The 15,515-nt window shown below is 36.1% G+C and overlaps 1 protein-coding gene across 1 annotated transcript in view; it reads right to left on the reverse strand.

Moving 5' to 3' along the window:
- The window catches only part of RYR2 (ryanodine receptor 2), a 448,094-nt gene that overhangs the window by 68,489 nt on the left and 364,090 nt on the right, over nucleotides 1-15,515 (reverse strand). The window contains exons 75-81 of the mRNA XM_063082911.1: nucleotides 13,732-13,776; nucleotides 12,876-12,988; nucleotides 9,895-9,991; nucleotides 8,137-8,240; nucleotides 6,549-6,600; nucleotides 2,358-2,411; nucleotides 1,088-1,111 (exon numbers count right to left, since the gene is read on the reverse strand). Coding sequence (XP_062938981.1) covers nucleotides 1,088-1,111; nucleotides 2,358-2,411; nucleotides 6,549-6,600; nucleotides 8,137-8,240; nucleotides 9,895-9,991; nucleotides 12,876-12,988; nucleotides 13,732-13,776 — 489 coding nt within the window. The remainder of the gene's footprint in view (nucleotides 1-1,087; nucleotides 1,112-2,357; nucleotides 2,412-6,548; nucleotides 6,601-8,136; nucleotides 8,241-9,894; nucleotides 9,992-12,875; nucleotides 12,989-13,731; nucleotides 13,777-15,515) is intronic.

Genomic DNA, 15,515 nt, shown 5'->3' on the forward strand with positions numbered 1-15,515 from the left:
TAAGCCCGTATCATATTATTATTATGTCCATTATATGCCATTAACTATTATATCCATCAGACTGAAGCTGTATCTGCTAGTATGTGCATGAACTCAAATTTTTAAATTTACAGGGATCATGATATAAGCACAATACATTCCTCCAAATCTAATAGTGAGTTTAAAATATTACAATGTATTTCTTCTAAATAGATTCTTCTTCATGACACTCTAAATTCATTTCAGCAGAAAAAAATTTCACTTTTTTTACAGAAGGCAATGCAGAATAATTTATGCTTATAAACTGAAAAGTTTTGTTTTCTTTTTTTTTTTTTTAATTCAAGTCATTATGGGTATTGTCTTCCCGGGATGTTTATAATAGATTTTCCTACTAAATAGCCTCATGTAAATAAAAGCTTAACAGGGTCCAAATCAAAGTAAAAAGCTTGTAATAGTTTGTTATTATTATTTTTTAAGGGTCTAGCTAAAAAAAAAAAAACATTCCTTCATGCAGTGCCATTGTGCAATTTTAGATAAAAATGTTTTATCCTAGCAAATTTTCCAAGTATTCAGCTGTTCAATATATTAAGAATAGTCCTCTAGTTCCTCCCTTTTATGAAAGATCAAAATCAACACTGAAGTCACAGAACGTAATCTACAGTGACTAATTGAACTAATGCACAGTGGAAAAGCAGACTTCTTTCCAATCTCACCAGCAATACTATTTATAATTTCTGTTTTCAAGTACCTAGACTGGTTTTTAAAACAAAACAAAACAAAGAAACACATCAAGAGGGATGAAGCCAGAACACTGCAATGAAAATAAGTCTCTAGCTAAAAGCTTATCACCTGAGGGGCTGGACGCCTTTACCCCAGCACAGTATGCACAGCTCAAAGTTAACACGGAGGATACACTTTCAAATTATGAGTCATTTAAACTGCAAGAAGATACTGAAGAGACCAATTGCTTTGGAGCTATAAGCTTGCAGAAGGATTTTCCAAGAACTTTTATTACAAAAGAGTCCAAGATGTTGGGTCTAACAAAGGTAAATGTCACAAGAAATCGAAACTCAGACCCAGACAAATACACACATATATATAGCTTTACCTTGCTGCGTTGGGATCCTGTGACCTTAAGGAAGGGTGAGGACAAGAAGCAAAACAGCGATAAACAATTGCTTTGAAGACACGACAGACCATAAATGGTGTGCACTTCAGAAAAACAGTAGTATGCGCTGCTCAGAGCTCATTCTAATTTACCCAAATTTCTTATCAATAAAGATGGACTTAAGAATAGAGTACGCATGTATTAGAAAAGATTATAGTGTCATATACGGAATTAGTCTACGGCATTTTTGTCAGCCAGCAATAGTCACAGGTTATTCTCGAACTAGATTGTTTTTATATTTTCTACACCTTGACTTCAGTGCCGCAGAGATGCTCCTATTGAATTGTTCCTAGGAGGGCACCACTCACTCTAAGTGCACTTCTCGGCTACAGGTTTTCATGGGTTCACCTTAATTAAAGATCAATTGCTGGCTACTGATATATTTCCAGACTTCTATCTCAAAGTCCAGACATGTAAATTAGTACATAAAAAAAGAACCTTATCTCTATTTCCTTCCCTTAATTTCTGTTTGAAAATTCTAAATAAATAAATTACTTAAAAGGAAACCATAAATAAGAAGAGTGGTGGTTAGCAACAACTAGATTTTCTTGTCAAAAGGAAAAGTACAGTATAAGCAAAGATGGAAAATAATATTACCTCTCCTTCCTGCTAATTAATATTAAGCAGCATTTCAAACTATATGGGACATTCAAAAGCTGAGAGTATTTGAGAAAATAATCATAGAAACGAGCATAGTCCTAGAATATATGTACTCCTACCTCATGCAAGCAAACTGCATCCTGTGCCACCATTTGCATATGTACATGGAATGAGTGACCTAATTGGGCAGAAGTCAAAAGAGGCCAAATGTTTAAGACTTCAATTCAGAAAAAAATGCCAAACCAAGGGTTTAATTAAAAATTTGATGCCATGTGGCTCTTCAATAAATATTTTCCTCATGTGTCTGTTGAAATTCCAGACCACGACGTCACTGAGATGAGAGCACCTGGAAGCAGCCTCATCTCTGAGGGTCTCAGGAACACTCATTCTGCACATATGGGCCTTCTGTCATTACGTAACTAGTCTATGTTCCTTGGTCTTAACTCCAGCAAGTGTTAGGACTCGGCTTTGTCCACTGAGCTCTGACATGCAGCTCCTTGACACAATAAGCTGCAATAAGCCATGAAGCAAGAAACATAAATGTCAGTTATAAGCTATGAAACAATGCTTCAAACTAGAAAAAAGGCCAACGTAGAGAGACTGATCTTACTTCAAAACTCTTCACCTCTTCTTCACCGTCATCATCTTCCTCATCATGACAACTCTGATACATGTGAAAAACAAAGTGGACAGGAATAGGTGAGGCAGAAAGTACAAAAGAATGATCTAACACAGAACACCAGATCATTCGCGTTAATTTATCACCAACATTGTTTAAAAATGTATATTAGATATGATAAACTTACATGACAGGATCAATGAATTCATGACCCAAAAGGAAACTATATATATTGTGCTTTTACAAAATTAAAATATTACATTACCTATTTTATCCATAACATAGAGATAATTATGAGGTTCATATCATACTATACATACTACTTATTTGTGCATTTGCCTCGTTCAAACCAAATTGTAAACCTTAGACAAGGTTCTTGTTTCCTTTCTTTATGCTGCCATTACACTGCACGAATACAGGAACGTGCAATAACCATTAATTAATATTAATGGAAAGCAGTGTCCATTAATTAAAATGAATCTTATAATCCTTCTATTTTTTTTTAAGTTCATTTTTTATTGTATTTGGTCCAAAAAGAATAAAAGTGAAATTCTTACTGCTACTAATATTATTCTTTATACATAAAAATGATAAAACTTACTATTCAAATATTTGGGGGTTATTTTTCCAGAAATGATAAAGGAGTTGCTCTATGCCATATATTTTTATCTTATTCCCATAGCTGAAACTTTTGTTTGCTAAGGAAGCAAAGGGGTATGACGGTTATAGGAATATGGGCTCGGAGGCAGAGTTCCTGGTTCAAATCCTGACTCTACAGGTTACTAGCTGTCCAGGCTTGGGCAAGTTCCTTCTCTCTGTGCCTCAGTTTTCTCATATTAAAAAGGAACTGAGAAAAAGAGTAACCAGGTTCTCGAGAGAATCACATGAGCTGATATAAACGTAAATTATATGCCACTTAGAAAAAAGTTTCTGAAAAAATAATAAGCTTTTAGTAAGTCTCAGCTGCTGTTACTGTGGTTTGGAATTAGGAATATAACGGTGACCAAAGGAAGCTGTTCATTAACAAACACCTATGGTGGGAAGAAACCTGCAGCTCTTCCAGGTTAGATTGTTCCAACCCTTCCAAGTCAGTTTCCACGTTTGGTAGGCACTCAGTCTATCAGTGAAGTATATGGGGGCAAATGGTGAAATATGTTACAAATCAGACAAAAACTTTTAATTCAGTGAATCACAGTGCTCTGGATATGGGGATGAAGGAGGGATGGGGTGGAGGGTACAAAGCGTGACTCTCTCTCCCACTCAGTGACACACTGTAAAAGATTGGTCACCTTCATTCATTCAACAAATATGTGCTGAGCACCACCCTTTCCATTTAGAATAGTCGGCGTGTGAACATGGAGGAAATAAAGGTGGGGACACAGACCTGTGACAATTTCACCATGTGGGCAAGGTGCTAAACAGCATTGTTTCACCATAAAAACAAAGACGTTAATGATTCATTCAGACAGCAGGACATTTTCCACTATGTGTCAATGTTACCCTGCGTTCTGTATCCTCAATTAATCAGGAAGTTTGAAAATAAGAACGCAAGAGAACTGCAGCAAACCAGATCTGGAAGGCAGATCTGCAGCCTCTATAAATACTGTACATCTAATGTCAAATACTGAGGAACTGTGGCTTTCCTGCTCTTCAAGATTACCTATTCCAACGTTTTCCATTAAAATTAATGGAAAATTAATTAGTATTTAGCATTAGTAAGTAGGAGTGAAAAGTATTGGGATTTTATCAGATAATAAGCAAATCAGAATACTAATATTAAATGTCTCTAAAGGATATGAAGTTTTAAGTTTTCTCAAATACATCATCGTCTCCTTTAAGTTCCAGGACATTCAGAAATACAGGAGAGGAACAAGGTTTGAGATGAAGAATACATTCAGAAAAGTTGTTATTTGGGATTATAATGACATGCTTTCAAGCTATAAAATTCATATGACGTGTTTGCTTTTGTACAAAGGAATGGTGCATTTAGAATGTTGGCTGAGAAATATCTTTTAAGAAAAAGTATTTTGAAATAAAATATTTTAAACTGGTTTTTTTTTTTTGTCCTCCTAGAAAAATTTAATGAAATTTTCTTTTAATAAGGTTAAAATCTGTGACTTTTTAAACTATTAAGCCTAAATGTACTTGGAGTATATACATGACAAAATTAAGCAAATCCATAAACTACTTTAAATCTCTACTGATTGGCATGAGGGTATGCTGGGACCATAAGAAAACTGTATCAGGTCTCTAGCAACTGGACTGAAACAGAAGGATTTATAGGCACTAGACATACACATTCTTCAATAGCAAATTGCATCCATAAAATATACCTAATAATGCTAAGTAATAAGGGAGTTATATTAAAGAGTTCTGCAACACAGGATTTGGCTTTCTGAATCAGAATGCTAAATACTAGGCAAAGAAGAACCATACCATATGCCAGGAAGAAAAAGATAAATAAGATCCATACATAAAAGGGCAAAAGTATGGAACAGAGAATTTAGAAGAAAAGAAAAAAAGAAAACAGAGGATACTTCAGCCCATTCAGGTATCTAAAACAAAACTCAAAACCGGAAAAAAGAATACATAAAGCAGTAAATAGGACACTTCACTTTGCCAGTATTTGCTGGAAATTTCATTCTGCAAAAGAACAATATTTCATATATTCTTCAGTTGCCTTTCTGATTGTGTAACTCCTCAGAAGACCAAGGAAGCAAAAACAGAAGCTTTCAATATGGATTTAAATCTAAGAGAAAGGTAATGGATGAGATAAAAGGAAGAGAAATCTCATAGGAAAGTGTCCTTGGCATTTTATAATTTTAACCGACAAAGAACAGAGCACTTGACATAACTAAATGTGTATCTTAAATATTTCAAAAAGTTAGTAAGAAAGGAGGAAGAGGAGGAGGAAAAGGTTTCCTCAGCAGGAAACCCAAAAGTGTGGAAACATTAGAGTGCTCAATTTGTGATGATATCATTCTAGATACTTCCACATGATTACCTTGTTTAAACAGGTAAAACCACTCCATTAGGAGAAAGCAGCTTCAGACAGTTCAGGAGGGATGACGGATAGTCAAGAGACACTCTGAGAAATCAAGCAAGGGTGGGCTCCTTTTCTTTTAACCATCTCCTAAATTTCTGTGTCCTTATGGGCTCGGTCCTAGGACTTCTCTTCTAATGCTGCCTTCTCTTACTGGGTGAGATCACCCACTGCTATGGCTTCAATTGCCATCTAATGTTGATGAATCCCAAATCTGTACTTAGAAGCCTCACCCGAGGTACTGAATGTCAGCCATGAATGTCCAATCGCATGTTTGACATCTCCACTTAGATGTCTCATGGGCATCTTTAACATGCCCAGGATTTAATTTGTCACCTTCCTGCCTCACTTTGGACCTGCAATTATTCTGGTGCTCATATCTCAGTATATAGCACTCAAGTCAGAAGCCTCAGAGAAACTTCGACTCCTCATATTCATCCCCTTGTTGAGAGGAGCAAATGAAATAAACACCCAGTGAATACTAGCTGTTACTGTTTTTGCATGGCCAACTCACTGTTCAACCATGAGTTGAACAGTCAAGGACTTCCTTATGCAGGCCTCACTACTAGGCTATGTAACATGTTCCCAATACTCTAATAGTTCCTCTTCCATTAAACTTACCAGAGTTTTTCTACAATCACTTGTTTAAATTTTGTCTTCCCCATCAGATGATAAACTGCAAGAAGGCATGGTATATATGTTTCTTTTCTACTTATCATGTTATCTCCAATACCTTGATGCCCAGAAAATATTTGTTGAATGAATGAATGTTTGAAAAATTAGTGTACTCTCCATAAACACAATGTTAAAGCAGGAATTAATGATTACCTGAAGCTAGAGAAGAGATTCATGCAACAAGTGGTAAGCTGAGGGCTGGCCGGTTAGCTTGGGTGGTTAGAGTGTGGTGTTATAACACCAAGGTCAAGAGTTAGGATCCCTGTACCGTCTATCCACCAAACCCTCCCCCCAAAAATCCAAAAACAAGTGGAAAGTTGAGATAATGCCCCTTATATTTCTAAGATTAACAATATTAAAAAAGTTTTAATCTAGAAATACATAGATTCTTATCCTCCATCAGATGAAAATGATTTTCCCTTTATTAAAATTGAACATTACAATTTGGAAAAAGATTTATTTACCTTTGCCATAATATCTGCATAAGCCATATATAAAAAATCTTCCTCCAGTTTGCTATGGAAAACAAGAAAAAAACCATCAACTTTTAAGCAGAAGGCTAGTCACATGCAAACAAACCATCATTGTGTAAAATAACCTTTGTTTTTTTCTAACAAGTATGCCTTTTTAAAGTTACAAAAACACAAAACTTAGGAAATAATAATCATTCAGAAATATCGTAGAATCAGAAAGCAAAGATCTCATCCTAAATAGTTCTCGCACCTTACCTTACAGGAGAGGCCTTCAAATCTCACCAAACAAATGGCCTATTGATTTACACACAAATGTAATTACTTTTCTTCAGACTACAAAATTTGAAACAAGCAAATTTAAATGAAGTAGGGGCTTTTGACAGCAGAAGTGATATTTGACATTGGATGGAAAGACTTGTCAAATTACAATATTGCAGTTAAAAAATGAGATGGTCATAACGATGATTCTTAAAATTTAAGAAAGGATAAAATACATTTTTAACTCTCAAAGAAGTATGGAAACCATTAATACTTGAAAAAAGGTTTCTATGAAAAAAACCCCTAAAATTTGCAAATTGATTTTAGCGGTTTTAAAATCCAGCCATGAGAAAAATTCACTTATGAGAAATACCTCATTACTTGACAATGCCAGACAGAGAGCTGCTCTATGCTTAGGGATGAGATGATGTTGTTAGGAAATAATAAGAGAGAGAGAAATAGAGAAAGGATGGATCTCATTAGCTAAGAGGGAGAAATGCACATTATTATGGCATGCAAAGGGGTCAAATGAACTCTTTAGGACTTCTGAGAAGACTCATGTTGCTATGGATTGATTATTAAATTATCTCCCAGGATCTGCAGAGAACAGGTGAAGCCTGGGGGAAAGCAGGATTTCTTTCACATGGCAGGGAAGCAGATGAAGGTTCTATAACCTCTGCAATACCTCATCTACAAAGCCCATCCATGCAATGCCTCCTTGAAATGGGTAGATACTCAGCACATTTTGATCATTAGGACTGAGTGCATTTTTTATTTAACTCCATAGATGTTTGTTCTTTGTAGTTTTGGTGAATTCATATGACTAAGACTGCAGAAGGCAAGAAAAGTGTGCAATACCTTTAAAGCAGACCTCAGAAATACTTCCAAGTTACAATGATGGCTCCCCCAGCCCCTAAAGTTCTCATGAGACTGCTCAATGGAGACAATCAACCCAGGAAACCTTGGGTATGGGTTTCCCTACATTTCTGGCACTACAATTTGCTTTGGGTTTTTAAAATGTTATTTATAACAGCTATTTGTGATAAAGAGAAACAACATTTTATAAGAAGAATCAGGATCAACTAAAGCAGCTAATTACAACGCTTGTTAAGAAAAGCTAGAACTCAGCGGTAAGAATGAGAGCCTGAAATCGGATGAGTGCTGATCTGCAGGTGCATGCCAGACCGGCCATCTCCAAACAACCCTCTCTCTCCTAACAAGAGCAAGACGAAATTGAAGCACGAGCAGGGACACACAGAATACTCGGACGTGGGATTCTTTATTTGTCCCTCCTAGGTCTTGCGGCCCCTCCCAACCATACCATTTCTCTGTTAAAGCCGTTCGACTAAAGAGGAGGATCAGCTGATGCAGAGGATCCACTCTCTCAGTGCCTTCAGCTTCTTCTGCAGGTTTGGCCCCAGGTTTCTACAAAGAAATAAAATTTATAAAATTTCACAATTGAAAGAAATGTTCACTTAAATCCAGGAGCAACATGACGGATAAGAACAAAGAATAAAAAGAAAGCCCTTCTGTTCCTTCTATGGCATGGATATGTGTGTGTCTGTGTATGTGTGTGCGTTTTACATGCATTATACACGTTACATGTGTGTATGTGTATATGTATGTATGCATGTGTATGTGTTGTGCATATATATAATATATAGTGTAATATAGGTAACATAATGTGATATATATGTGTGTGAGTACATAATTAACAATGTAAAACTATCCACTTAAAACAGAGATATTTAATAATTTGACCAAAAAAACAGTACGGGCAAGAATGACTTACATAATTTAAAAATTCTGAATGCTCCTACTTATAAGCAGATTCATAACTAACTGAAAGAGTATTTGCTACATAGACTTCAGCTTTAGTGAGGACCCGATTTATAAAGATTTGCAATAAAATATTGTCACTCCAAGAATGAAAATTTAGTCCACATAACAATGCAAACTGATTACCAAATGACACATTTCTTTGCCTACACAAAAATAATAGGCAAAGAACACTAAACAAGTTAGTGCTTGAACCACCTACACATTTATTTCTCATTTTGTTACTTTTTAAACTTAAAAAATAGGTATTTACTATTGGATGGAACTTTAACAATCAGAAAAGTTATTAAGTATTTTTATTGACTGTAGAATTAATTAACCCTGACTTTTTGTTGAACGATTTAATGAATTTTATACCTCCACCGACTTACCCAATCGGGCTAATTTTTTTCTTTACATGAATAATGTTCTCTCCTGGATTTAAGGTTTAATGATGTGGGTACTAGTCAAATTTCTTCAGGATACCCAAATATTCTATGGTTGTTTTGATTCTAAAGACAAATCATATTCACTTAAAAAATATGGGGCAATCAGGGTTAGGCTTTTAAGAATTGGATTAGTTTTATACATTATATTCCCTGATTCTTTGTGAGTTAAAAACAATAACTTTCAGACAAGCTGTCTGTAACTTGGAAATGATGAAGCCTTTGACTAGTCTGCAAAATTCCGTGGAACTATATGCTTGTAAATTCTCTTGAGGAGATGACTTTTGTTAGGCTTTTCAACGGGTCCATGACCTACAGAAGACTATGACGCTTGCTCCCCTATGGGCAGCCTTCTCCATAGCCCATGCCTCTTTATCAGCACCACGGGAAGAAAATCCTACTTGTCATCCAGGTATTTACAACTCCCTCCTCTCTTTGTATCCAGTCTAGCATGCTCTGCCCCATGCGTTTTTAAAAACCAGCAACTTTCCACTAGCTTTTGTTAACCTTTGACTTATTTACAGTTCAGCCTTTTACTGTTTGTCCTGGCTCTGAGGTGTCTAAAGGAGCTTTGAGGAAGAATTTAAAAGAATAACTGAATCGTGATTGTTAATAACTAACCTGTATTACTCATCCTAAGTTCTGATGTTGATCTCTTGCAAATATGAAGAGTGAATTTTTCCGTAAACACTGAATGCAATGTAACGAGTGACATTAAAAACTTTCCTAAGACGGATACACATATGACGACGGCTCACACAATGTTCCACCACACCCAAACCCTCTATCATCTTTTAACTACATCAAAAACCTACTGCTAAATCTTCTATTAGTTTATCTTCAAAGTAATGCTCTTCTGTTTCAATCCAAGATTTTTCATATCCCTGAAGAAAGAGATTGACAGCCCGATGCCTGAAAGATAAGCACAATTTCAAATAAAGAGATTTTTAAAAAATAAGTTAAAAAGGTATTCAATAGCATTTTATTACTGGATTATCTGCACTAAAAAATAAAAATAAAAATAAACTTCCTATTCTTGATTCTCCTCTCGAGAGGCAACATTTTGTAGTGAACAGAATTAGGTTTCTCAGATAACACACTGACTTGGATTTACATCCTGGCTCAGCCATTTTGAGCTTTGTAACACTGGTCAAGTTATTCAACTTTCCCAACTTTCATTTTTCTCATTTATAAAACTAGGATAACCCTATCTACACTTCAGTTTTGTAAGACTCAAGACGAGACAAAGGTTGTAAAAGCACAGTGGATAGATGCTGATTAAATGATAGTTAATATCACAAAAAGTAGCTCTTGATAGACAAAGTAATAAGTGTCGATAGAAGAATTAATTGTGTTCAAGTTAACATTGGAAACCAGCCCTGAGGATTCCAAAGCAAACCGTATTAAGTGAACTTTACGGAAGTACACATCCAAAGATTAAATCCTGGAATTCTGATAATAAATAGCCAGCTATGAAATAAAAGAAGACTAGTGAAGACTAGAAAAATCAGTGTAACTCATCATGAAGTTAATGAGAGATGTGGATGAGATGTTGATATAAGAAAGGACCAAATAATGTCATGACAATAAAAGAACATCATAAGAGAGTATCAGAGGTGACAGAATGAGATGGTGTCATTGCAGGATGGGAAGCTGAGCTTCATGAGAGTAAAAGTGGGCTATGGGGTCATGAGACATAATAGGTTATGAAGGGCCTTGAACTGACAATGCAGGTGGAACTTCTTAGAAATCACTGTAAACCCTCGTCCATGAGAGAGGCACGCCGAATAACATGCTCAGCCACATGGTACACCAGGGCCACTGGATAGGTTTTTGACAGCATACGTGCCAGGCCCTCACAGACACTCTAATTCAGTAAGTTGAGGCCTGGATATTTCTTAAATGTATTTAAGTGTACAGGTTGGAGAACCATTGGAATAAGGGTTTAAAAACGGCATATCAGAGAGAGTGAAACAGCAAACTCTGTGACATTGTAGAACCTAGCTCAGACTCTCCTGCCATCAACTTGATCTGTGGCAAGGAACATGGCATAAAGAGGTGGTCATCTATTCTAGACTCAGTGAGTGTAACATGACGGCAAAGAATCCAACTGTCTCAGCACAAGGGGAAAGTGGGACGTTTTGTCTGTTTTTTTGTTTTCTCTGCCTTATATTACACATTCATTCAACACTTACTGAATATACCAGTCACCATTCTAGGTGCTGAAGACATAAAATGGAATAAAACTCTAAAGGATCTCAATGTCTGAATCAGAGAGACAAAGAGCCCCAATACTGCAGACAAGTGTCACCACTAGAGGTACAGCAGTCCTCCCTTTCCCATATTGTTGCTTTCCATGGTTTCGTTCACCCATGGTCGACTGCAGTCCGAAAACACTAAATGGAAAATTCCAGAAATAATTCATAAGTTTTTCATTGCACGCTGTTCTGAAGGGCATGATGAAATCTCAAGCTGTCCTGCTCCATAGCGTGCAGGGCGTGAATCACCCCTTTGTTCGGTGGATCCACACTGTCTATGCTCCCTGTCCGTTAATACCAGGTATAGCCGTTTCAGTGATCAGATCGACTGTCATGGTGCTTGTGTTCAAGCAACCCTTATTTTACGTAATAATGGCCCCAAAGCACAATGACAGTGATACTGGCAGGCTTACTGTTATTACTGGTCTAGTTTATTATTAGTTATTGCTGTTAATCTCTTTCTGTGCCTAATTTATAAATTAAACTTTATCATGGATATGTATATATAGGAAAAAAACAAAGTAAATAGAGAATTTGGTGCTTCTGTGGTTTCAGGCATCCATGGGGGGTTTCAGAACGGGCCCTCTGCAGATAAGGGGGAACTGCCATATGTAAATATGCCCTGAAAACAAACAGGAAGAAGCATTCGACTTGCAAGGAGTAGAGGGCATGGCTTGGTCAGAGATGTTCCAAAAAAGAGACGTAGCTGAGCTGAGTCCTGTTTGCCAGACATAGGTGTGATGCGACTTATGTAAAGTTCACAGTGGGAAGAAGCGCAGCTTCTTAGGAGAACCCCAAGAAGGCTGCAGTGGTACCCTGGGCCACGAAGCCAGGCTTGGCTGTACCAGGTTACTTGGCTGTTAACAAGGGTGCCTGCAATGCCGCTAACAGAAGTTGATGGGTCTGTAAAAACGTATTTACATTATTCCCATAAGTCACTGCCATGACAGTTCTTTTCTCCAAATGCTACTAATTACAAAACAATAACGACTAATATTTATTCTAACAAGCTCACTTCTAAGCACTCTGTATACATCAACCCATTAAGTCATCTGAACATCTCCATGAGGCAGGTCCTATTATGGTACAGATGAGAAAACTGTGATAAAGTCATGTAAGTAACCTGACCGACGTCATACAGCACAAAAGCTGAGATGCCAGGATTCAAATCAAGGCAGTTGGACTCCAGAGAACGAATTCCTAATTACCTTATCTTGCCTCACATACGAGGGTACTTCAAAAAGTTCACGGAAAAATAAAATTAAAAGACAATACGAACCCCTCCGTGAACTTTTTGAAGACCCTTGTGTGTGAGCAGATATTCTTCAGTATATAAAAGTCATTTAAAGATTACATCACAGACCACAGTTCTTCAAAAATATCAAAGAAAAACAAAGGTGAGTATTTCACAGAAGAATCAATAAATCTCTTCCGTCTTTCACCTGGACTACTGCACTCATGTTCAGGTAGACTCGAGACACCTTTCACTTATTAGAAAAGTCACTTTAACCTATTACAAACATCGCGAAGATTCTGACCTTGGCAGGTTATATAAGGGGGCCATCCGGAAGCAGGCGACCACTGCCCGCTTCCTCTGCTTAGACAGTAGCTTGTGCCAAACAGCCTTCTTAGACCTCTGAGGGTGCTCCACCTGAGGGAGAAGGACACAGAGAAACAAATATTTACATCTCAAACCACCCTTGCAAATACAGCATGAAAACAGCTGCACCTTTCAAGTAACCTACACGGGGAATTTCAATTCCAAAAGTACGTTAAAATTTTTATGGGAAAGTCCGTGTCCTAAAAGTTACCCAAAGCCAAATTTGAGATAATTTCAAATGCTACATAATTTCCTTAGTAAAAATATCATATTTTCCCATTAGTATGTACTTCAGAAGCTATGTTATCTCTAGAATCAAAGAAATATAAAATTATGCTATATAAAGTCATTTTGCAAGATTTTCTTTGGTGCTTTATGGTTCTTAAACATATTTTCTGCCTACACAAAAAATTACCCGTTCTTATTTATGTATCCATTGAAACTAACTTTATCATAAGAGCTACAGCAGTAAACACAAGTAGAGACAGTTAAAGAAAATTCTACTGTTCCTTAACATAACAGAATGAACAGAAGATGACAACGCTTTGTGAACACAGTATTAGAAGTGAGTAAAAGAATTTAATTTTGCAAAAATGTTAAAATATGTATCTATTTTGTTAGATAGGAACAAATAAGAATTCAAAAGTTGCGGTAAATGATGCAAGCAAGCTATTTATTTAACTAATGGTGTCTGGAACTACAAGAGGAAAAAGAGATTAATTACAACTATTAGAAAGAATAAAATCCCAGCATGTGATTTTAAATTAATTAGTAATGTCTAGGCAATTGAGCACTGTACTTCCCAGGTTGTAAAATCTCCGGCCCCCACATTTAGATTTCTGGAAGAAATAAAAATGTTATGTTAGCTAAAAAAAGTAAAACCAAATTTATTATTCTTTTCAGTAAAGGGTCAAAACATGAATGTGACAATGCCTGAAACTTTAACAAAGCAACTTGTTTAATTCAAAATCACTTATTTTTCCCTGCATGGGATCAGTAAACATTTTGACAACTGCCCACTTGATGAGTGGGTTCAGTGAAATGGATCATTGCTGAGCCTGATCCAATGATCAGGTGAAAACAGAATTAAGGGTGGTGGTGTTCAATTTAAAGTTATGTTTTGATATCCAAGACTGCAAATGGTAGCTTTTTATGGCAACACAGCATTCTGCTCGTCATGGCTGACAGTCAACAAACATATATTAAATACCTAGGTATTGAAGATACAGTAGTGAACATGACAGAAGAGATTCCTGCCATCATGAAGTTTACCTTGGTAGAGCATTTTATTACACAAGGAAAACCCTGGAATGACAGGCTTTCCCATAAATCAAGTCAATAGTTATCTATAAGATCTGTGACCCAAAGGTGAACACCAAGATGTACCTGTAACTCTGGATGTCTTGATGTGATGATGTGTTAGCTTGGCTAGAGTTTGAGAATTAGGAAATTCAAAGGAGAGAGCCTACTCTCATGAGAAAAATGGCCAGATGTACAATACAAAATATACATCTAAAACGTTGCTGATACCTGTGATAAATTAAATCGACAAGTACTTCCTGTACACCTACTGTTTTTGCAATGACTTTAATAAGTTAAAATATCCCTTGCAAACTACTCTGTGACTCAGTAAAATTAACATTAGAATGGGGTATTAAATTCTACACACTGATTTCTATTCTTTGATAATTGTTAATTTCTTTTTACTCTGAAATCCTCCTGTCATGATAAAACAACCCTGCCGTATCCTTAACACTTTTAAGAATACTTGTTCTTAACTAAAATCTGATCCCCTTACCTCTTTCTAGATAATTCCTACTTCTCCTTTAAGATTTACACAGGGATCACGTGCTCGTGCTTTATAACTAGATTAAGTGTGGACTCCTTTTATACTCTGCAGTGCATTTTATATCCTAGCACATCTGTATCATTACATATTTACCTGTTTATGTGTTTATTCTCTACTACAGCATGGGCCCCTTGTGCCCAGGGACAGCTGTCATTCACCAGTACCTGCTGAGTGTGATGCTGCCATATGGGAGTGCACTCACTGAATGGCCAAGGCATAACTGGATGTTTAGTGAAATGAATCTCATTTTAGAAATGTCATCATTCATTACGATTGAATATGATATATGAATATAATAAGACATAATCAGATTTCTATAAGCTTCATTTAATGCATTTAAAATTCATTCAAGCAAATCCATGTGTATGAAAACCAGGAAGAATTAAAAACTTATAACAGAGTAATGCTACCAGAAATGGTCCTCCAGTAGCCATTTAATTAAATATTTAATAATCTTCTTAATTACATATGTAATTAAGGAAATGAAACTCTATGATTTATATAAGTCACTTAAAATTTCATTGCCTCAAGTCTTGTAATCTTCTGATTAATGATAATTTACATTTATTTAATATCTCATGAAAATATTATGCTAGTATTCAGGGCAAAATATTAAGTTCCAAGGTGTTATATAATGTAAACACATGTTAATAGCCATATGGTCTAAGAGCATCCTAGTTCCTTTAATCTCATCAAGTTTAGTAATAAATTGCCTGGCAATGGAGAATT

The sequence above is a fragment of the Cynocephalus volans genome, chromosome 18 (assembly GCF_027409185.1).
Source record: "Cynocephalus volans isolate mCynVol1 chromosome 18, mCynVol1.pri, whole genome shotgun sequence".
Taxonomy (NCBI): domain Eukaryota; kingdom Metazoa; phylum Chordata; class Mammalia; order Dermoptera; family Cynocephalidae; genus Cynocephalus; species Cynocephalus volans.